The sequence below is a fragment of the Callithrix jacchus genome, chromosome 19 (genome assembly GCF_049354715.1).
Source record: "Callithrix jacchus isolate 240 chromosome 19, calJac240_pri, whole genome shotgun sequence".
NCBI lineage: Eukaryota > Metazoa > Chordata > Mammalia > Primates > Cebidae > Callithrix > Callithrix jacchus.
The window spans coordinates 4,718,990-4,743,791 of record NC_133520.1 but is presented as its reverse complement, the minus strand read 5'-3'; the positions used below and the strand labels follow the sequence as shown (position 1 = coordinate 4,743,791).

Sequence of the window (24,802 nt, the reverse complement as noted above, 5' to 3'; positions counted from 1 at the left end):
TTGCTATTATTACAATTGTCAGCAACAGAGTTTACATATTTCAGAACAGCTTCTAACAGTCTCATTAAAAAACATTAGCTTTAATATCATAGATAACAGACACTAGAAAATGGTTATTTTCCAGGGCAAAGGTGAAGTACCAATGAAACGTGAGAGATTCTGGAGAACTGTACCTTTTTCATTTCCACTCTTCTGTCTTGCCATTTCCTGTCTCAGGGCACAGACAGAAGCTTCTCGTACCAAAGCAGAGAGATCTGCACCCCTACAATAAAAGAATAGTTATTGACTTCTTCTTAGATACCGCAAAAGCCTAAAAAAAAGCCGGACAACAATTTTCATATAAGTCACATATGAAATAACCAGGAAAGAAAGTGACCAATAAAGATGAGATGAACTGATTATGATCAATAGGAAAGAGCTTTCAGCTTTTACGTATGATACATCTAGGCCAGGTTCAGTGGCTCATGCCTGCAATTCCAGCACCTCGGGAGGCCGAGGTGGGTGGATCACCTGAACAGGACTTTGAGACCAGTCTCAGCAATATGGCGATATGCCATATCTACAAAAAATACCAAAAAATTAGCTGAGCGTGGTGGCATGTGCCTGTAGTCCCTGGCACTCAAGAGGCGTAGGTAGGAGGATCACTTGAGCCCAGGAGGTAGAGGTTGCAGTGAGCCAAGATTGCACAACTGCACTCCAGCCTGGGTGACAGCATGAGACTCTGTCCCAATTTTAAAAAAAAAGGAAATTCGGGAGGAAACAATACAATGCATAAAGGGCTAAAGTGCTGACGAGCATGTCCAGGTATTACATAATGTCTAAAGTAAGCTTATTAAAAAGTCACTTGTGGGCTGGGTGCAGTGGCTCATGCTTGTAATTCCAGCACTTTGGGAAGTTGAGATACTTGAGCCCGGGAGGCATAGGCTGCAGTGAGCCTGGGTGACACAGTTAGACCCTGTCTCAAAAAAAACCCAAGTTCAAAAGGGAAAAATACAAACCCTGGAAAGTCTTTAATGCACCTGATTCAAGTTAAAACTGAATGAACACATCACAAGTTACTTAAAATATCACAAATACAAACAGTCCTTCATTTATTTAATTATTTCATGTAATATGCTCAGTCAGCACAGGTCTGAGTCCAATGAAAGACTCATGCTGACTGGCGTTTCACTACATTACAGCTGTCACAGGTCTCTTAGAGATGTTTTGAGAAAGAGTCTGAATCTGGGGATAAAGACCTCATTTCTATGTCACAAGTCTTGGAAAGAAAAGATGAAAATAAAAAACTTCATTTCTGACCTTTCCAATTTGCTTCAAATGATTGTAGAAAAAAAACTAAATTTCTGGATATTAAACTTATTATATGATGTTAATCCACATACTATACACATTTGATAATGTACATAATGATAATCCACATACTATATACATTTTCTTTTTGAGATCAAGTCTTGCTCTGTCACCCAGGCTGGAGCACAGTGGTGCCATCTTGGCTCACTGCAACCTCCACGTCCCAGGTTTAGTGATTCTCCTGCCTCAGACACATACTATATAAAAGTAAAGACCCACAGAGCTTAAATTTTTAACTGAATCTGGTGTTTTGTTAGCTAAATGTTAGGGTTATAACATTATTTAATAATCACATACATGCTGGGGTGTTCATTCCTTCCTCTACTCTGATGTCTAACACTGTGCAGACAATAATAACTAACACAAACAGAGAGCTAAAGACTGTAGGAGTGTAGTGTCTCTCAAAGTAGTGGCATGAAAATCCAAAATGTACACCATTCAACTTTAGCCCTAAACCCTTTATAGACAGACAGCCTACTTGGTATATCCAAAAGATTTAGCCCAGGGCAAGTTCTGCCACCAAAACCATCTTTGTTATTCACTGAAAATCTTTTCAGATTTGAGCACTTAAAGCTGTGTTTTTGTTTTGTTTTAGAGACCAGTTCTTACTATGTTGCCCAGGCTGGTCTTGAACTCCTGACCTCGAACAATCTGCCTGCCTCAGCCTCCCAAAGGGCTGGGATTACAGGTATGAGCCACTGCTCCTGCCCTTAAAGCAGTAAACTACTCAAGTAGTAGTCCCCTAAGTAGTAAGATCATCTATTTATTTATTTAATTTAAATTTTTTTTTTTTTTTGACGGAGTCTTGCCCTGTTGCTCAGGCTGGAGTACAGTGACACAATCTCGGCTCACTGCAACCTTCACCTCCTGGGTTCAAGCAATTCTCCTGTCTCAGCCTCCCTAGCAGCTGGGATTACAGATGAGCGCTACCACGCCTGGCTAATTTTTATATTTTTAGTAGAGATAAGGTTTCACTATATTGGCCAGGCTGGTCTCAAATTCCTGAGTGTCAGGCCTCCATGTGCAAGCCCAGACCCAGAAAGTCTGAAGTTCTGCCTGCCTTGGCTGATACCCCCACCCGCCCACCCCCCCATATGGCAAGACCCCATAACGACAAAACATTAAAAAAAAAATTGGCCGGGCATGGTGGTGTGCACCTGTAGTCCCAACTATCCAGGAGGCTGAGGTCAGAGGATTGCTTGAGCCCAGGACGTGGAGGCTATCGTGAGCCGTAATCATGCCACTGCACTCCAGCCTACGTGAAAGAGGGAAACCCTGTCTGGAAGAAAAAAAAAAAAAAGCTGGAGGGGGCATTGTCTCTGTTAGTTAAACTGAGTTTCATTTCTTCCCTCTATGTTCCCAAATTGGGAAAGTTAGCAAACATTTACCTCAAAACATGAAGAAAAACTAACAACTACAACGACCATAAACACAGGAAGGCTGAAGGAGAATGTCAGGCAGACCTCCTGAAGTTTCTGCAGGCGTGTGGAGGGGAAAACGTGTGCAGTGAAAATGCATCCTGAGGGCTGGAAAATGTGGTGCTTGTAGATTAGTCTCTTACATGCTGAAGCACCAGCACAATTTGTAAAGGACAGCAAAGAAGGGACTTCTTAAAGACACTTCGTATGCTTCACAGGATAATTCATTTAATCCTCCCAACAATCTGCTAAGGTGGGCATCATTATCCCTCATTTTATAGGGAGAAGATTGAACCCCCGAGAGTGAACTGACTTCAAACACTTACGTATAGCAATCACAGCGAAGGTCACCAGCAATTGCTTCCAAATTTACATCTGCATCCAGTGGTGGTTTGGTACCATTCTAAGTAAGAGAGAAAAATGATTTTTCACTACAACTTTAAAGACCGTGCTGCGCACAGTGGCTCACACCTGTTATCCCGGCTCTTTGGGAGGCCAAAGTGGGCAGATCACCTGAGGTCAGGAGTTCGAGACCAACTTGGGCAACATGGTGAAACCGTATCTCTACTAAAAATAGAAAAATTAGTCTGGCATTATGGTGTGCACCTGTAGTCCAAGCTACTCTGGAGGCTGAGGCACTATAATTGCTTGAATCCTGGAGGCAGAGGTTGTAGTGAGTGGAGATCATGCCGCTGCACTCCAGCCTGGGCAACAGAGTGAGACTGAGTACCAAAAATAAAGACAAGACCACATTCGACTACATAATAGGTTCTTAATAATAATGGCTGTTTGGCTGGGCACAGTGGCTCACGCCTATAATCCCAGCACTTTGGGAGGCTGAGGCAGGTGGATCACGAGGTCAGGAGTTCAACAGCAGCCTGATCAACATGGTAAAACCGTGTCTCTACTAAAAATACAAAAATTAGCTGGGCATGGTGGCGCATGCCTGTAATTCCAGCTACTCAGGAGGCTGAGGCAGGAGAATCGCTTGAACTTGGAAGGCAGAGGCCGCAGTGGGCCAAGATTATACCACTGCACTCCAGCCTGTGTGACAGAGTGTCTCAAAAAAAAAAAAAAAAAAAAGTATTACAGAGCTTTTAAGATTTATACAAATTTGGGTGGGGAGGTTGGGGAGAGAAACACTGGGAGAAATGCCTGATGTGGGTGATGGGGAAATGGAGGCAGCAAACCACCATGGCATGTGTGTACCTATGCAATAATCCTGCAAGATCTGCACATGTACTTCAGAACTCAAAGTATATACATATATATAAAGATTGATACAAATTTCAATTTTGAGAAATGAGGCTAAGAAGCAGATTCCAAACTTGAGAAAGCTAAAGACAACAATTTATGCTCATGAAATGTGAGGAATTTGTTTGCAGCTACAGCAAAAACTAAACACCATCAACAGCAGTAAAAAGCAGCACCTCAGTCTTTCCAAATGTTAAGAAACACATTTCCTTTGCCAGATTAAATATGGCAAATACTTAAGCAATGCTTAGTTTTGGTGTGAGGCTAAGACGGGATAAATAGTACTGAACCTGGCCAGGAACGAAGGAGCAGTAACCTGCCCTGTAATAAAACCACAAAGCCCCCTGAGTTCAGTCTATTCTTCCTTAATCTAACATTTAATCTTGATTTTGGTGCCAATTCCCCTTCAGCTCATTTCAAGAGACATTAGCAATGACAAGTATGTAACTTAGAACTCTTAGAGTTTCTCATGAGACTAGATGTAGAGAAAGAAGCCAACCCAGATTTTTTGTTTTGAGGTGGAGTTTTGCTCTTGTTGCCTAGGCTAGAGTGCAGTGGCGTGATCTCAGCTCACTGCAACCTCCATCTCCCAGGTTCAAGCGATCCTCCTGTCTCAGCCTCCTGAGTAGCTGGTATTAAAGGTGCCCTCCACTATCGCTGGCTAATTTTTGGTATTTTTAGTAGAGATGGGGTTTCACCATGTTGGCCAGACTGGTCTTGAACTCCTGACTTCAGGTGATCTGCCTGTCTCAGCCTCCCAAAGTGCTGGGATTACAAGCACTTTGGGAGGGATTACTGCACCCAGGCTTGCCAACCCAGAATTTTAACACTTAACCCGGTACCTTGCATATATACATTATATATTTAGTTTAATAATATTTTTAGCAACAAATTGCAGAGGCAAACAAAACAGCGTATCCTCCCCCTGCCCAGGGTCTTACTCTGTTGCCCAGGCAGGAGTGCAGTGGAACAACCACCAGAGATTTGAGCTCCTGGGCGCAAGAGATTCTTCCACCTCAGCCTCCTGAGGAGCTGCAACTACATGCCACCATGCCCCGCTAAATTTTTTTCTTGAGACAGTCTCGCTCCAGAGTGGAGAGGTATGATCTTGGCTCACTGCAACCTCTGCCTCCTGGGTTCTAGCAATTCTCCTGCTTCAGCCTCCTGAGTAGCTGGGACTACAAGTATGTGCCACCACGCCTGGCTAATTTTTTGTATTTTTAGTAGAGACGGGGTTTGGCCAGGCTGGTCTCAAACTCCTGGCCTCAGGTGACCTGCCTGCCTCAGCCTCTCAAAGTGCTGGGATTACAGGGGTGAGCTACCTTGACTGACCTATTTTTTTTTTTTTTTTTGTAGCGATGAGGTCTTACTATGTTGCCCAGGCTTGTCTCAAACTCCTGGCCTCAAGCAAACCTCCTGCCCCAGCCTCCCAAAATGTTGGGATTACAGACATAAACCACCATACCCAGTCAACAGTTTTTTTTTTTCTTCCGCCGCCACCCAATTGTTTTTAATTATATAAAATGTGCGACAGTTAGATGGTAAGTTTATGAGTATTCGCTTATTATTCTGATTCATAACTTATATATACATTGCATATATTCTTTCATGCGTAGCAAATATTATATTGTGAAATAACTATTTTTAGAAGAAACATGGGTGGGCATGGTGGCTCACGCCTGTAATCCCAGCACTTTGGGAGGGCAAGGTGGGTGGATTACCTGAGGTCAGGAGTTCAAGACCAGCCTGGCCAACATGGAGAAACCCCGTCTCCACTAAAACAAAAATTAGCCAGGTGTGGTGGCAGGTGCCTGTAATCCCAGCTACTCAGGAGGCTGAGGCAGGAGAATCACTGGAACCCAGGAGGTGGAGGCTACAGTGAACCGAGATTGTGCCACTGCAATCCAGCCTGGGTCACAGTTCAAGATCTGGTCTCAAAAAAAAAAGAGAAGAAGAAGAAACACACACAAAAGTGAATATATGCAAGCCATTAAGCTTTTCTTTTTTCTTTGAGACAGGGTCTGGCTCTGTCATCCAGGCTGAAGTGCAGTAGCATAATCTCAGCTCACTGCAACCTCCACCTCCTGGGCTCAAGCCATCCTTCCACATCAGCCTCCTGGGTAGCTGGGACTATAGGTACCCACAACCACATTCACCCAATTTTGTATTTTTTGTAGAGATGGGGTTTCACAATGTTGCCCAGACTGATCTCAAAGTCCTGACTTCAAGCAGTCTGCCTGCCTTGGCCTCCCAAAGTGCTGGGATTATAGATGTGGGCCACTGTACTTGGTCCATTAAGCTTTTCTTATTGTAAAATATCAGCCTGGCAGGGCAGGGTGTGGTGGCTCACGCCTGTAATCCCAGCACTTTGGGAGGCTGGGGCAGGTGGATCACCTAAGGTCAGGAGTTTGAGACCAGCCTGGCCAACATGGTGAAACCCTGTCTCTACTAAAAAATACAAAAATTAGCCAGGTGTGGTGGCATTCGCCTGTAGTCCCAGCTACTCAGGAGGCTGAGGCAGGAGAATTGCTTGAACCGGGGAGGTGGAGGTTGAGGTGAACCAGAGATCACGCCACTTCACTCCACCCTGGCAACAGAGCGAGACTTCATTTCAAAAAATAAAAATAAAAATAAAAAACAAAATATCAGCTTGGCAAAGTGCTTCAGGCACAGGGTTCGGCAACCTGGCCGAGAGGACTGGAACTGGAGGCCTTGTACCCTAGTTTCCTGTTGCTCTGCCTACATTCACACACAAGCTTCTCACTGCCTCCCCACAGGGCATGTTCAAGAACTGCATAGATTATAGCTCCGTTAGCTGTTACCACTAAACAGTTATCCACAACACGTTCAAGAAACAGTTAATTTCCCATTCAATCCATTTTGACCTGGGACACAAACTGTGATCTTAGCCAAAAATCTTGCGCTTTTTGTTCTCTAAGTAGTAAAACTAAGGGGTCAGAATGCAGGATTGCTAAGCATCTTTTAGTATAAACAATTTTCAGCTGAGTCAGGATAGCAGTCAATCCTGGGGGCATGCAGGAGTGGGCAGTGGCTGGAAGCAGAAGGGCAGCTACTGGGAATGTTCCTCACGCCCTGAACAGGAAGCTTCAGGGTCTGGAAATGTTCTATTTTATTGTGGCAATACATACAAAAAATTGGCCATTTCAACCTTTTTCAGTGTACAGGTCAGTGGCATTAAGTCCATCCACACTGTTGTGCAATCATCACCCCATCCCACTCCAGAACTTTTTTATCTTCCCAAAAGAAAACAATGTATCCATTAAACACTAACTCCCCATTCCTCCCGCCCCACCTCCTAACCGCTGGCAGCCACCATTCTACTTCATAATTCTATCAATTAGACTGGAAGTGTTCTTTTTCTTGATCTGGAAGCTTTGTTAGTAACAATTCATGGAGCTGGACATTTACCATTTAAAAAATTTTTTTTTGAATCTCTAAATCTACTTGACATTTACCACTTTTCTGTATGTATATCATACTTCAATAAAAAGACCGAAAAAGTGCAAATCACATTGGATGAGGAATTAGAAAACGTGAGTTCTAAAGTCTGAATTTGCAACTGAATGGCCCTTATGGAAGTTTGCTCATCTTTATTTATTTATCTATTTTTTGGTAAAAAACAGTATCTTATCTGCAGATAAGTATATATAATTTTGTGCTATATTTGAGAGCGGAGAGGGGGCATCAGTGAACATATATAATAGTGATTTCTTAAAATGGAGACTGGCATAGACTTTCTTGCTATGGTGGTGGGGTTGCCACATTAGACAAGAGCCCTTAGTAGGTGCTTTCTACAGTTATAGGAACGCATCAACTTACGACTGTCACACTGTCACATTAACTGTGTGGATCCTCCCTAAGGACATCTCTGCATCCTTAGAGAATCTAACCTCAAACTATCTAGCGTCCTCTTTTAATCAAAAGCTCAATCATAGGGCCTGGCGCGGTGGCTCAAGCCTGTCATCCCAGCACTTTGGGAGGCTGAGGAGGGTGGATCACGAGGTCAAGAGATCAAGACCATCCTGCTCAAAATGGTGAAACCCCGTCTCTACTAAAGATACAAAAAAATTAGATGGGCATGGTGGCGCGTGCCTGTAATCCCAGGTACTCGGGAGGCTGAGGCAGGAGAATTGCCTGAACCCAGGAGACAGAGGTTGCAGTGAGCCGAGATCGCGCCATTGCCCTCCAGCCTGGGTAACAAGAGCGAAACTCCGTCTCAAAAAAAAAAAAGCTCAATCATAAGAAATTCATTCATTATTAGAATCGTCTGAACTAATTTGGAATGCCTGAAGACCATTCTTTTATACTTCTCAATATCCAGATTCTACCCTTGGGTTAAGCTGGACTGCCCAATGTCCTGTGCACCCTCAGAGTGCCTTTCTTGGACCTTCATCAAATTGTATTTAAGGAACTGTCTTTGAGTAATACCCTCAGTTTATATTAAGAAAATGACAAGCCTCAGTCCCAAGAGGCTTACTGTGTTTATGTCAGAAATATTGTTAAAGGCATTGTGCATCACATCTTACTGTTCCCTGTGTGAGGACCCAGAGGAGGAATTTTTCTTTTTCTTTTTTTGTTTTTGAGATGGAGTCTCACTCTGTTGCCCAGGCTGGAGTGCAGTGGCATGATCTTGGCTCACTGTAACCTCTGACTCCTGGGTTCAAGTGATTCTGCGTCAGCCTCCTGAGTAGCTGGGATTATAGGTGTGCCACTATGCCTGGCTAATTTTTGTATTTTTAGTAGAGACAGGTTTCACCATATTGATCAGGCTGCTCTTGAACTCCTGACCTCATGATCAACCCGTCTTGGCTTCCCAAAGTGCTGGGATTACAGGCATGAGCCACTGTGCCAGGCAGAGGAATTTTTCTCACATTTGCATAGTGGGAGCAATTGTTGGCTTTCTATTCTTAGCACATTCTTTGTTTAAGAACAATCTTTAGTGAAAGAAAGCTTGTTATATAAAGGAACACAATAAATAAATCAGGTGGTCTATGAGCTTCAGAAAATGACTTAATTGTTATACATTTAGATACTCTGAGAAGTTTCCAGATTTCTAGAAGATTAAAGCTTTAGAAAGATAAATCCTTTCAAATACCCTCACTTGAAAGAAACAAACTACAAACTGATTTTTCTTTTTTTTGAGGGCATGAGGTGTGCTCCACCTAGGATACCTCCAAGTCTCTATAGCAACATTGGTTTCTAATTATTAGAAATAAGGGCAAAGGAAACTTTGGATTACTGAAATCTAACTATTCTTTAATTGCAATGTGGCAATATCTCTGACTTACAGTAAGAAGTAAAATGAATTCTGTTTATTCTCATGTGAGAGTGATCAGAATTTTTCTCTTCTTTTTGAGACAGAGTCTCACTCTGTTGCCCAGGCTGGAGTACAGTGGTGCAATCTCGGCTTGCTGCAGCCTCTGCCTCCTTGGGTTCAAGCAATTCTCCTGCCTTAGCCTCCCGAGTAGCTGGGATTACAGGTGCCCATCACCACCATGGCTAATTTTTGTATTTTTAGTAGACACGGGGTTTCACCATATTGGCCAAGCTGGTGTTGAACTCCCAACCTCAGGTGATCTACCTGCCTCGGCCTCCCAAACTGCTGGGATTACAAGAGTGAGCCACTGTACCCGGCCAAGAAAAATTTTAAATGGCATGTTAAAGAGCTTATAAAACAAATATGAGTATTTTGGAAAATCATTTACTGAAATGGTACTATGATATGAAGTATTTAGAAGCTTAAACTAATTTGGTTTTTCTTTATGACATTATCTCTTAATAATATAATATTATGTTACAATAATACATTATCTTTTAATAAAGGCCCTAACGGAAATCTCAAATAATTTGGTAACTACAGAAAGCTAAGCTAAAGGAATTATTATAAAAAGAAGAAAAATAATCTCTTAAGAAATTACAGGCCAGGCAGGGTGGCTCATGCCTGTAATCCCAGCACTTTGGGAGGTCGAGGCAGGCGGATCACCTGAGGTCAGGAGTTTGAGACCAACCTGGGCAACATGGTGAAACCCTGTGTCTACTAAAAATGTATGTGTGGTATGTACAGGTGGCACCTGTAATCTCAGCTACTTAGAAGGCTGAGGCAGAAGAATCACTTGAACCCGGGAGGTAGAGGTTGCAGTGACCCAAGACCATGCTATTGCACTCCAGCCTGGGCATCAAGAGCAAAACTCCATCTTAAAAAAAAAAAGTTATCGCCCACAAATATTGTATAATTCTACTTGTATGAGGTACCTAGAATAGGCAAATCATAGAGACAGGAAGTAGAATGGTGGTTGCCAGGGGCTGCGGAAAGGGGAATGGGTAGTTCGTGTTTAATGGGTACAGTTTCAGATTGGGAAGATGAGAAAGTTCTGGAGATGAGTAGCGGTGATGGGTGCACAACAGTGTCAATGTACTTAACGCCACAGAAATACACATTTACAAATGGCTAACATGGTAAACTTTGTTATACATCTACATTATTTTACTCATATTTGAAAACAATTATGGCTCATTTACAGATATTTCATATAATTCTGATTAAGCATATATGAAATACTCAGGTTCAAAAAGTAATTCAAGATGTGCTACTATTTTTATTTTAACAATTATTTCCATTTGGTGACACAAGTCTATTTTTTTTTTTTTTGAGACGGAGTTTCGCTCTCGTTACCCAGGCTGGAGTGCAATGGCGCGATCTCAGCTCACCGCAACCTCCGCCTCCTGGGTTCAGGCAATTCTCCTGCCTCAGCCTCCTGAGTAGCTGGGATTACAGGCACGCGCCACCATGCCCAGCTAATTTTTTGTATTTTTTTTTAGTAGAGACGGGGTTTCACCATGTTGACCAAGATGGTCTTGATCTCGACCTCGTGATCCACCCACCTCGGCCTCCCAAAGTGCTGGGATTACTGGCGTGAGCCACCACGCCCGGCCATTTTTTTCCTTTTTTTGAGACAGAGTCTCACTCTGTCGCCTAGGCTGGAGTGAAGTGGCGTGATCTCACTTCACTGGGTTCAAGCAATTCTCCTGTTTCAACCTCCCATGTAGCTGGGAGTACAGGTGCACGCCACCACGCCCTGGCCAATTTTCGTATTTTTAGTAGAGACTGGGTTTCACCATGTTGGTCAGTCTGGTCTCAAACTCCTGACCTCGTGATCCAATCGCTTCGGCCTCTCAAAGTGCTGGGATTTAGCATCAGTAATGCTTCTTTTTTTTTTTTTTTTGAGACACTATTTCACTGTTGTTTCCCAGGCTTGAGTGCAATAGTGAGATCTTGGCTCACTGTAATCTCTCGAGGCTTGAGACCGGCCTGACCAACATGGAGAAACCCCCTCCCTACTAAAAAGACAAAATTAATCGGGTGTGGTGGCACATGCCTGTAATCTCAGCTACTCAGGAGGCTGAGGCAGGAGAATCGCTTGAACCCAGGAGGTGGAGGTTGCGGGGAGCCGAGATTGCACCATTGCACTCCAGCCCAGGCAAAAAGAGCAAGACTCTGTCTCAAAGAAAAAAAAATTGTACTTGTCATTAAGCTTTTAGTGATAGACCTCTTATCACCTCATCATCACCAGAAATACCCAATAAGAAATATAAAAAGACTGGGCGTGGTGGCTGAACACTCCTAATGTCAGCACTTTGGGAGGCTGAGGCGGCTGGATCATGGGGTCAGGAGTTTGAGACTAACCTGGTCAACATAGTGAAACCCATCTCTACTCAAAATGCAAACAAGAATTAGCTGGGTGTGGTAGCAGTAACCTGTAATCCAAGCTGCTTGGGAGGCTGAGGCAGGAGAATTGCTTGAAACCAGGAGGTGGATGCAGTGAGCTGAGATCACACCATTGCCCTCCAGCCTAGGTGACAGTGCGAGACTCCATCTAAAAAAAAAAAAAAAAATTACCATATTGCTCTCGCCTTTTTTTTTTTTTAAATTGAGACAGTCTTGCTCTGTTGCCCAGGCTGGAATGCAGTGGCACAATCTTGGCTTACTGCAACCTCCACCTCCCAGGTTCAAGTGATTCTCCTGCCTCAGCCATCTGAGTAGCTGGGATTATAGGCACATGCCACCAGGCCTGGCTGATTTTTGTATTTTTAGTACAGACGGGTTTCACCATGTTGGTCAGGTTGGTCTTGAATTCCTGACTTCATGGTCTGCCCACCTTGGCCCCCCAAACTGCTGGGATTACATGTGTGAGCCACTGTGCCCAGCTTACTCACTCTTCTTTCAAGAAACCTAGAACCCAAAAGATATGAAGAAGTTGCTCTGACCCACAATTTTTTTCAGACTTTTAAGAAAAGGACTAAAGAACTCTATTCTAATCTCTCTAATATTTCAGATGTTAATAGAAGAGAAAACTGTATATAAAACAATCTGGGGAATTAAAGTCAAAAGCTAGCAAACTGAAATAGAAAGGGTAAACATTAAAAATGTCAATTTTCCTCACTTTCTGTTGACTTACAAAGAATACACATGGGCAGGAAGTCTGCCTTATGACTTCTCCCCTCTAGAATTAGATACTGTGCTTCCTCTTCCTCTCACTCTGCCCTGCTTTAGCCATCAACAAAGTTCTTTAAACAAAAACACTCATGACCTCTGGAGGATGAGGTAAGATAAGGATGTGAAATTGCAGTGCTAACAGCCCCTGGAGAGCGCAGCAGGCTGACATAGGCAGATAGGGCACAGGGAAGCTGCATGCGGGTCCTGCTCCTCCATGCAGGTCATGCACTCTGCCCAATGAGGTTCCAAGTCTGAGAACAGGACACAGCCGGAGTTGAAGCAAAAATGCACTCTCAAGTCAAAGAGAATAAATGGACAAAAGCCCTTCTGCCTTTGGCACAGACAGAGGCTGAGGACTGACTATGCAGCAGTCTAAAGCACAATCTACAAAAGATGCTTTTGGCTGGGCTCCATGGCTCATGCCTGTAATCCCAGCAGTTTGGGAGGCTGAGGTGGGCGGATCACAAGGTCAGATGTTCCAGACCAGCCTGGCCAACATGGGGAAACCCATCTCTCTAAAAATGCAAAGCTGGGTGTAGTGGCATGTGCTTGTAATGCCAGCTACTTGGGAGGGGGGAATCCACACGCTTCGGCCTCCCAAAGTATTGGGATTACAGGTGTGAGCCACTGCGCCTGCCCAAAATTGACTTTTTCTATTGAAATGTCTTTTTTGTTTTTTTGTTTCTTCTCCCATATTCACAACTTCATGTTTGGAAGCTGCAGGGCTCCTCTCTCTTATCCACCCCATTTGTGCCAGATGACTATTCTTTACACGGATAGACAAACCAAATACATACATACATTTAGTCATGAGAGAAAATCTGAAAATATAAGCAAATGAGCACTTTGGGAGGCCAAGGCAGGCAGATCACTTGAGACCAGGAGTCTGAGACCAGGTTGACCAACATGGCGAAACCCTGTCTCTACTAAAACTAGAAAAATGGCTGAGCACGGTGCCTCACGTCTGTAATCCCAGCACTTTGGGAGGCTGAGGTGGGCAGATCATGAGGTCAGGAGTTTGAGACCAGCCTGGCCAACATGGTGAAACTCCATCCCTACTAAAAATACAAAAATCAGTTGTGCATGGTGGTGTGCACCAGTAATCCCAGCTACTCGGGAGGGTGAGGCAGGAGAATCGCTTGATCCTGGCAGGCAGAGGTTACAGTGAGCCAAGAAGCCCTGGACATCTAGCCTGATATTATTAGGTAGGTCTTGTTGTTGCTCCAAGCTGGCTGGGCCCTTACAGCGAGGCTATGGTGCTCTCCTATGAAATAAACAATTCCACAGAATATGGACATTACCCAAGGCCACTTTGTGACCATGAAGGATCAAGACAGACATGAGAACTCTGTAATGAAGCCTGAACATGGACAAAGCACAAACACTGTCCCAGACACCAAAATGACCCAACATCCACCATCCTAGCTAATATCACTGCTGTTTCTTTGCCAATCACAGTTTTAGCCTTGGTGTAGTCTTCCTTCCTTTTAGGTAAGATTTATTAAGTCACGCAATTACAGAATCATGCTTGTGTTTCAACAGTCATTTGGGGCAAAGCCTGTTATTAAATCCTTCCCAAATCTAACACGAATCCCAAATCAACTAAGTCCTTTCTAATACCCTCTTACTGAGATAATGCCCCTAGTTCCCCATGGGGTACATTCTTCTGAACTGCAGAGTAATAAGCCCAACTTGTTCAACTACACGTGTGTTCCTGGTGGGCTTCAGTTGAAGAGCACTGACAAAGCAGAAAAATAACGTGTAATGCCATCTCCCGGAGGCAAGCACTGTGGGTATTCTGGCATATTTCCTTCCTGACGTTTTTCACTGAATGTCTTTATATATATATGGTTGGAATCTCCACACTGTTCAGTCACCTTTATTTACTTCCCCTCCTCAGGAATAAATGAATAATACATTTGTTGTTGTTTCATAAACATTTCTATTATCATCTAGAAGACAAGCTCCTGAGAGGTGAGACAATGTCTTATGTTTCTTAGTGTCTGCACAGTCAAGGATGTATTTAGTTTATAACAAATCCCTATTGACAAAGTGGGATTTTTTTTTTGAGATGGAGTCTCACTTCTGCTGCACAGGCTGGGGTGCAATGGCATGATCTTGGCTCACTGCAACCTCCGCCTCCCGGGTTCAAGCGATTCTTCTGCCTCAGCCTCCCAAGTAGCTGGGATTATGGCGTGCGCCACGACGCCAAGCTAATTTTTGTATTTTTAGTAGAGATGGGGTTTCACCATGTTGGCCAGGCTGGTCTTGAACTCCTGACCTCAAGTGAGTCACCTGCTTTGGCCTCCCAAAGTGCTGAGATTACAGGCATGAGCCACTGTGCCTGGCCGAAGTGGGGTACTTTGAACATTCAGACCTTGGTCTGAGGCCTAATGATTTCCGCAAACAGCACTGAAATTCTAGATGAATGAAGTGTAAAGCTGTTCTGGTGTGAGTACCACACAGTGAATGAAACACAACAGGAAGAACGAGTCAATTATTCTTCTGGGTCCAAATCTATAATGCTCCGAATACCACATGCCTCATGTCTGGCATGTCTAGAAATATATACCAATCCAACTTTTCTCTTTGGTTCATGAAATCCCAAGGACAAGTGTGAAAGACTTATCATTTATCACCACGATTACAGGAAATTCATAAACAAGCTTGGATTATATGTGTGTGCTTACTTGTATATACATACACACCCACATACATTGACCAAAGCAAACAAAATCTCACTATCATAGTTCCTCATGACGGAGCCATGGGGACTCACACCTGTAATCCCAGCACTTTGGGAGGCCGAGGTGGCCAGATCACTTCAAGTCAGCAGTTTGAGACCAGCCTGGCTAACATAGTGAAATTCCGTCTCTACTGAAAACACATAAAAAATTAGCCAGGTATGGCAGCGTGCACCTGTAGCCCCAGCTACTTGGGGAGGCTGAGGCAGATTTGCTTGAACCTGTGAGGCTGAGGTTGCAGTGAGCTGAGATCACACTACTGCATTCCAGCACGGGTGACAAACAAGGCCTCTTTTTTTGACACCCTGTTTAAAAACAAACAAACCAGAGCCAACGAAAGGGAGGGAAAATGCCATGATGCATTCATCATCAAACTTGTTTGATGCAAAGAAAGAAGCATGTGCAACCAAAGCAGGGTTTCTAAACTTTAGCATTACTGATATTCTGAGTTGAATAATTTTTTTTTTTCCCTTGAGACAGTGTCTCAGCTCCGTTGCTCAGGCTGGAGTGCAGTGGTGTGAACATGGCTCATTGCAGCCTTGTCCTCTTAGGGTCAAGCCATCCTCCCACCTCAGCCTAGCAAGTAGCTGGGACTACAGGTGCATGCCACTATGCCCAGCTAATTAAAAACATTTTCTTGGCTGGGGGCAGTGGCTTACACTTGTAATCCGAGCACTTTGGGAGACTGAAGCAGGTGGATCACAAGATCAGGAGTTCGAGACCACCCTGGCCAGTAAAACTAAACTAGTATAGATGGGGGTTCTCCCATGATGAAACCCCATCTATACTAAAAATACACAAATTGGCTGGGTGGGGTAATGCATGCCTGTAATCACCGCTACTTAGGAGGCTGAGGCAGTATAATCACTTGAACCTGGGAGGTGGAGGTTGCAGTGGGCTGAGATGGTGCCTGGGCAATAGAGTGAGACTTCATCTCAAAAAAAAAAAAAAAACAAAATTCCTTGTAGAAGACAGGGTCTCACTCTGCTGCCCAGGCTAATCTCAAACTCCTGGGCTCAAGTGATCCTCCTGCCTCAGCTTCCCAAAGTGCTGGGATTACCGGCGTGAGCCATCATGCCTGGCCTTGCACAATCTTTGTTGTTGGCTGTCCTGTGCACTGTGGGATATTTAGCAGCATTATCATTCCTCTGCCGTAGGGGTAAACACAAGTCCCTAGACACTGCCAAATGTTCCCTGGGAACGTGAGGTGGGGAGGTGGGAAAACTGCCTTAGGTTGAGAACCAATGAGCTAAAGCAACACGTTTTCATAGCTTTTACCACCAGCTATGTCCTGGTGACAGGCACAACTATAACCCAGCCAGAGGACTCTCCTGAACTCCCACCCACAGACCCAACATCCTGCTCGACCTCTCCACTTGGATAATGCCGAGGCACCTGAAGCTCATCTCCCAGACCTCTTATCCTAGTAGATGCCACCAGCTGCACAAGCTGCAAATTCATCTACCTTTTCCTTTACCTCCCGACTCTACAGTTAATTCAATGTCCTACTAATTAAAACCTTTAAGCAGTTCTCATATCTACATCTTCCTTGTTATTCCTGTGATAACACCTTAGTTCGTTATTTTTTCTTTTTCACTGATGTTTCTGAGTCATACCTGCATTAGTTCTAACATGCTTAATTTCATAGCTTTTAGTTTTACTGGCTTTTAAGCTATTTTCCATACTGCCATTAATGGAATCTTTTTACCCCATAAGGATGATCTTCCTTCTGTTCTCATCTGCCCTGTTCTCCCTCCTCTGGGTGACTGTCAGGAACACTGCTACAGGCAGTTGTAAGTAATGATGGCCCAGTGAAGAAGGATCACAGAATCTTCCTTTGTCAGCATCAAAAGAATATACTAAAGCAAGTTTTAAGATTTACCAGTAGCAACCAAACAAAGAAAGGAGTAAACCTTCCTGCTGCAAATGTTGAGAAGTGGGTGCAGGGAGAAAATTCAAAAATGGCTGATAATTAGGCCTCCATTCCTGGGAAGGAGTAAGGAAGAAAGAAGGTAAGTTGACAAAATCTTGTGATGTCCATTAATATTCCAAGCTGGAGACAAGTAGCCTGAGGAGAAGACAGCTCTGGAAAAAGTTAGACACATAATCAAGGGATTTCAGCAGAATCAGGAAGAACTGCCAAGGTATGCAACTTTCCAGGGAGGTGGACAGCTCCCACAGGGGACGTATCTCTAACTGGAAGGACAGAGCGGGTCCAGGTACAAGCCATTTCATCTCCAGAGGGGCTAACAGCACCGGTTAGCTCCCTCTCCCACCGCAAAGCTATAGAAATGTAGATACGAAGCACTTACACAGACCTCAAAATGTAATGTGTGAAGGGCAGAAAAACTAGTTCCAAGTAGTGAGAAGTAGGATGACAGAACTTATTCAGTTTTTTTTTTTTTTGAGAGAGAGGGTCTTAGTCTGTCACCCAGGCTCAAGTGCAGTGGTACAATCCTGGCCGACTGTAACCTCCACTTCTTGGGCTCAAGCGATTCTCCAGCTTCAGCCAGGACTGAACCATTGACATCAGCTAATTTTTTATTTTTTGCAGAGATGGGGTTTCTCCATGTTTCCCAGGCTGATCCTGAGCTCAAGCAATCCACTGGCTTTAGCCTCCCAAAGTGCTGGGATTGCAGGTGAACCAACGTGTTTGGCCCACTTACTTATTTATTTTTAGAGATAGGGTCTTGCTCTGTTGCCCAGGCTGGAGTGTAGTGGCGTGATCACAGCTCACTGAAGCCTTGACCCTCTTGGTTCAAGCAGTCCCCCCACCTCAGCCTTCTGAGTTCATGGCACTACAGGTGTGTGCCACCATTATCTGGCTATTTTTTTCTATTTTTTGTAGAGACAGTCTCAGTATATTGCCCAGGCTAGTCCTGACCTCTTGAGCTCAAATCTGTCCACCTCGCCCTCCCAAAGTGCTGGAGTTTCTCTACAAGTTTCTATTCTATTTCAAAGAGGATCTGAGGTAAATTATTTTAAAGTAATAATTGAAGATCAGTTCACCTTCCCTTTGGGAGATAGAGGCTGGGCAAACATTTACAACTATAGAAAGAGTAATTACTCAACTAAAATTACTACCTGTTATAACTGTCTCTATTTAAAACAACAGAAACATATGCAAAAATATACCATTTCCTTTACTCACTTTTGTGATAGTTTTTAAGATGGCAAGGCGATCTGCGGGGGGTGGTAAACCCACAAACAGTGTTTTGTCCAGACGGCCTGGGCGCAGGATTGCAGGATCAATTATATCTAGAGAAGAAGGGAGGAAAAAGTCTTAATAAAATCTTTTATTTTTATTTTTTAGAGACAGGGTCTCGTTCTGTCTCCCAGATTCTGTCTCCCATCTCAGCTCACTGCAGCCTCAACCTCCCAGGTTCAGGTGATTCTCTCACCTCAGACTCCTGAATAGCTAAGACTATAGGCGCATGCCACCATACCTGTCTAATTTTTTTCTTTTTTTGATATGAAGTCTCGTTCTGTCACCAGGCTGGAGTGCAGTGGCACAATCTTGGCTCACTGCAACCTCCGCCTCCCGGGTTTAAGTGATTCTCGTGCCTCTGCCTCCCAAGAAGCTGGAATTACAGGCATGCAACACCATGCCCAGCTACATTTTGTATTTTTAGTAGAGACTAGGTTTCACCATGTTGCCCAGGATGGTCTCGATCTCTAGACCTTGTGAGCTGTCCCTGTCAGCCTCCCACAGTGCTGGGATTATAGGTGTGAGCCACAATGCTTGGCCCAGAATGGTGTAGTTTTTAATCCTTTAACAGATAACATGCTTTGCAAATATTTTCTCCTAGTCTGTGGTTTATTTTTATGTTCTCTTATTTGCACTTTTTAAAGAGACTGATTCTCACTATGCTGCCCAGGCTAGCCTTGAACTTCTGAGTTCAAGGGAGCCTCTTGACTCAGTCTCCTGAGTAGCTGGGTTTATAGGTGTGTACCACTGCACCTGGCTTATTGGCACCTTTCAAAGAGCAGTTTATCTATTTTCTCCTTTATGGTTTGTGCTTTTAATGTCACATAGGAAATCTTTGCTTAATTCAAGGTAGAAAAAAATTTCTCCAATATTTTCGTCCAAGAATTTTATAGTGTTGTTTTCATTGGTTTTTGATTCATTTTGAGTTTTTGTATATGGTAGAGGTACGGAATAAGGTTCAATTTTTCTTTTTGCATATAGATATTCAATTGCTCCAGTACTCATCGTTGAAAAGACTTTACATTATCCACTGCATTGCCTTTGTGCTTTATAAAAACATAAACTATCTAGATATGCATAAGAATACTTCTGGATTTTTTTTCTGTTCCTTTGATCTACCTGTCTCAGCTCTATGCCAATTATCATGCTGTCGAAACATCTTTTAATTTAAACATAGAAATACAGGCCAGGCATGGAGGCTCACACCTATAATCTTAGTACTTTGGGAGGCTGAGGCAAGAGGATCACTTAAGGTCAGGAGTTCCAGAACAGCCTGGGCAACATGGTGAAAGCTGGTCTACTAAAAATACAAAAATTAGCCAAGTGTGGTGGTGTGCACCTGTAATCCCAGCCACTCAGGAGACTGAGGCAGCAGAATTCTTGAACCTGGGAAGCAGAGGTTGCAGTGAGCTGAGATCATGCCACTGCACTCCAGTCTGGGCAACAGAGACTGTCTTAAAAAAAAAAAAAAGTGGCCCAGATGCAATGGCTCAAGCCTGTAATTTTAGCACTTTGGGAGGCTGAGGTGGGCGGATCACCTGAGGTCAGGAGTTCGAGACCAGCCTGACCAATATGGAGAAATCCCATCCATGTTGTACTAAAACATGGATTTGTACTAAAAATACAAAATTAGGCATGGTGGCACATGCCTGGAATTCCAGCTGCTCGAGAGGCTGAGGCAGGAGAATCGTTTGAACCCGGGAGGCAGAGGTTGTGGTGAGCTGAGACGATGCCATTGCACAGCAGCCTGGGCAACAAGAGTGAAACTCCACCTCAAAACAAACAAACAACCCCACAAAAACAAATCTTCTTCTTCTTTTTTTTTTTTTTAAAGAGACTGGGTCTCGCTATGTTGCCCAGGCTGGAGTGTAGTGGCTATTCACAGGTGCGATCCCACTACCGATCAGCCAGGGAGTTTTGCCCCACTCCGTTTCCGACCTGGGTCGGTTCACCCCTCCTTAGGCAACCTGGTGGTCCCCTGCTCCTAGGAGGTCACCATATGGATGCTGAACTTAGTGTGGACACCCGATCAGCATAGCGCACTACAGCCCAGAACTCCTGGACTCCTGAGATTCTCACGCACCACCGTGCCCGGCAGAACTCTCTTTTTCAAACGTTGATAAGCAGCATCTACTGTTCTATATCAAGGACCTCCCCCGCCCACCACTGCAAAAAAGCTATTACAGCTTGCCATTGGTTAAAAAAAAAAAAAAAAAAAAAAAGTTAATTAAAAAGAAAAAAAGTTAAATTGAGAGGTAACAGTAGCAACTTTTAACTTTAGGAAAACATTATTTTGTTACAAATGGACCCTAAATTTTAGACAAAGGTAGAAAGACAATTCAATGCCGGAGTAATTAATCTTTGTAACAAAGGTGCTAGGACAAGTAGATTTTTTTTTCTTTCTGGAGACAGGGTCTCACTCTGTAGCCCAGGCTGGAGTGCAGTGGTGTATCATAGCTCACTGCAGCCTTGATCTCCTGGCTCTGTCAGGCCTCCACGTGCAAGCCTGGATCCAGAAAGTCTAAAGTCCTGCCTACTTTGGCTGACCAACCCCCAACCCGCATCTGCATTTGCCATTATCTCTGATCACCCATCGGCGCCTCCCCCTCCACCCACATAAGCTTCCCTTTATCCCTCCCAACCATCTTAACTACTCTTACCCCACCTGCCATTGTAACTGAACTCATGGTAACGTATACTTCTTGCTCCTACCTCCACCACTATAGCCTATCTTACTCCGTACCACCCCTGCCCCTCCCCAAAAGATTTGCCCCAACCTATAAAACCAACTCCTATCCCACTGCCCTTCTCTAACGCCCTTTTCAGCCTCAGCCCACCTGCACCCATGGGTGAATAAACAGCCATGTTGCTCACACAAAGCCTGTTTGCAGGAGTGGGGGCGTGGGAGGGAGGGGGTCTCTTAATTCAAAGCACGAATTTTAACAGGCTCAAGGAATCCTCCCACTTCAGCCTCCCAAGTCGCTAGGACTAGAGGCATGCACCATCATGCCCATCTAATTTCCTTTATTTTTTGTAGCACTGAGGTCTCACTAAGCTGCCCAGGCTGGTCTTGAACTCTTGAGCTCAAACAATTCTCCAGCGTTGGCCTCCCAAAGTGCTGGGATTACCAGCGTGAGTCACTGCACTGGGCCTGACATGGGATACTGATACTCAGAAGAATGAATTTGGACACCTTCTTCACACATACAAATTAACTCAAAATGGATCAAAGACTTAAATGTAAGAGCTAAAAAGTGTAAAACTCTGAGAAGAAAATGCAGGAGTTAATTTTTGTGACCTTTGGCTAGGAAATAATGTTTACAGCACCGACATACCATCAAAATTGCAGGCAATGAAAGAAAAAACACATCAATTTGAATTTATCAAAATTAAAAACTTGTTACAGGACAAAAATGAGTACTGGATAACTAAAATTAAAAAAAAAAGAATTGAAAATAGAAAAAAATAAAAACAACAACAAAAAACTTGTGTTTCAAATAACATCAAGAAAGTGATGCCAATCCACGGATTGGGTGAAAATATATGTAAATCACATATCTGATTTTAGACTTGTATCTAGAACAAAGAACTCTTACGACTCAATGACAAGGCAAATAACCTAACTAAAACATGATTCAAACAGATATATCTCCAAAGAAGACATACAAATGACCAACAAGCACAATAAGAGATGTTCAACACTATCAGTTATCATAATGCAAATCAAATCAGAATGAAATACCACCTCATATCCACTAGAATGGCTATAACTGAAAAAGACAGTAACAGGTATTAGTAAGAATATGAATAACTTAGAACTCTCATATATTGTAATATCAGAATGACTAGTGAGTGGGAATATAAAAATGATGCAGCCATTTTGGAAGAGTTAAGCAGTTTCTCAAAATGTTAAACATGGAGTTATCATATGTTCCAGCAATTCCACTCCTAGATATAGACCCAGGAAAAATTAAAACATATATCACACAAAAATGTACACATGAATGCAGCATTATTCATAACAGCCAAAAAACAGAAACAGCCCAGATGTCCAACTGGTGATTAAACCAAATGTGGTATATCCATACAATGGAATATTATTTCACAGTAAAAAGGAATGAAGTACTGATACATTCTACAATATGAATAAACTTTGACAACATTATGCTAAGGGAAAGAAGCCAGACTCAAAAGCCCACATACTATATTATGCTATTTACATCAGGTATCCAGAATAGACAATTTACACAGACAGAAAGTAGATGACGGCCAGGAGTAGTGGCTCATGCCTAAAACCTCAGTACTTTCAGAGGCCAAGGCAGGAGGCCTGCTGCAGGCCAACGTTCGAGACCAACTTGGCTAAAATGATGAGACCCTGTCTCTACAAAAAAAAGGAAGGAAGGGAGGGAGGGAGGAAGAGAAAGATTAGTGGTTGCCTAAGGCTGGAGATGAGAAAAGAAAAAGTGAATGCTAACAGGCGTGAGATTTTTTAAGGGTGATAGAAAATTTTTATTTTAAGGGTCTTACTCTGTTGCCCAGGTTGAAGTGTGGTGCTGCAATTTTGGCTCCCTGCAACCTCTGCCGCCGGGGTTCAAGCTATTCTCCTGCCTCAACCTCCCAAGTATCTGGGACTATAGGTGTGTACCACCACGTCCGGCTAATTTTTGTAAGTGTTTGGTAGAGACGAGGTTTCCTTGTGTTGGCCAGTCTGATCTCAAACTCCTGGCCTCAAGTGATCCACCCGCCTTGGCCTCCCAAAGTGTTAGGACCTTTCCCAGGCCAGGTGATGCCAATATTCTAAGATTAGATTGTTGGGATGGCTGTAAAGCCCTGTAAATAGACTCAAAACCACTGAATGATAAACTTAAAATGGGTGAGTTTTACGATATCCCACTTATATCTCAGTAAAACTTTTTAAAAAAAATGAATCCTCAGACTAACAACACTATAAATATATCCACTGAAAATAATTACAAGATCATACAACCTTCATGAAATAGGTTTCTACTTATGATTCATTAAACAAATAAGAAAAAGAAAAACTATTTTTTGTTTGTTTGTTTTGAGACAGAATCTCATTCTGTTGCCCAGGCTGGAGTGCAGTAGCACAATCTCAGCTCACTGCAACCTCCACTTCCCAGGTTCAAGTGATTCTTGCGCCTCAGCTTCCCAATAGCTGGGATTACAGGTGTGTGCCACCATACCCAGGTGTTTTTTTATTTTTTTATTTTTAGTAGAGACTAAAAATAATCTCTTTAGTAGAGATTTCACCATATTAGCCAAGGCTGGTCTCAAATAATCTGCTCACCTCAGCCTCCCAAAGTGCTGGGATTACAAGTGTGAGCCATGCTGCCCAGCCCAAAACAAATAATTATTGAGCTCTACTACATACCATGGCATCTATAAATCAGCTGAAGTTCTGGCTGGGTATAACTTAATTTTAAAAGGGTAGAACTGTGCCAAAGGGCAAAACATACAGGTTTAACTATGGCACCAAGTCATCGTTCAATTACCTTCAACGTTCATTCAACAATGACCCAAAGCATCCAGACTAGATGGGTGAAGAAACACTCCCTTTAGCTTGGAACTTCAGTGGCAAATACCTCAGTACAATGAAATAAATCCCTTCTCTGCAAGTCATCCACTCTTTTGTAATTATTAAGGGCTTAGAATGGACAGAGACTCTAACTAAAAGCTACCTCTCAGATACAAAAGTGCAGAACAAATCCCTGCCCTGCAGAAGCTTGCTCAACACCATCATAATTTACTTATTTGTTTTCTTTTTGTTTCCTTTTTTTTTTTGAGACAGGGTATTGCTCTGTTATCCAGGCTGGAGTACTGGAGTGCAGTGGTGTAATCATAGCTCACTATGGCCTCAAACTTCTGGTTTCAAGTTATTCTCCTGCCTCAGCTTCGCAAGTAGCTGGGATTACAGGTACACACCAGTGTATCCAGCTAATATTTATTTTATTTTGTAGAGATGGGGTCTTGCTTTGTTGCCTGGGCTAGTAGGGAACTCCTAGACTCAAGTGATCCTCTTGCCTCAGCCTCCCAAAGTGCTGGGATTACAGGTGTGAACCACCACACTCGGCCTTTATTTATTTTTCCAACTGAGCCATACATAGAAGGCAGAACCTCTTTCTGGATAGTATGCTGGCACTGGTAGAAAATAGATAATTATTGAGTAGAAGAGAAAGTAATAAGATATTTGGGCTTAATAATTGTGCAGGAATATCTTTTTAACCAGCTAGATGATTGATTAAGGAGGAACAGGCAGTTCCCTGAGAACATCCTTTACGGGAGCTGGTATGTT

The 24,802-nt window shown here is 43.3% G+C and overlaps 1 protein-coding gene across 12 annotated transcripts in view; it reads right to left on the bottom strand.

Moving 5' to 3' along the window:
* Positions 1 to 24,802, bottom strand: part of NVL (nuclear VCP like) — a 99,156-nt gene that overhangs the window by 6,429 nt on the left and 67,925 nt on the right. For 8 of the 12 annotated variants that reach the window (XM_002760472.6, XM_008985148.5, XM_078356436.1 and 5 more), the window contains 3 exons: positions 18,433 to 18,539; positions 3,095 to 3,171; positions 174 to 262 (listed from right to left, as the gene is read on the bottom strand). In XM_002760472.6, the coding sequence (XP_002760518.4) occupies positions 174 to 262; positions 3,095 to 3,171; positions 18,433 to 18,539 (273 nt within the window). Of the gene's footprint in view, positions 1 to 173; positions 263 to 2,507; positions 2,630 to 3,094; positions 3,172 to 11,773; positions 11,918 to 18,432; positions 18,540 to 24,802 lie in introns of those variants that run through there. The other 4 variants (XM_054248021.2, XM_078356437.1, XR_013529660.1 and 1 more) reach the window with 3 other exon arrangements.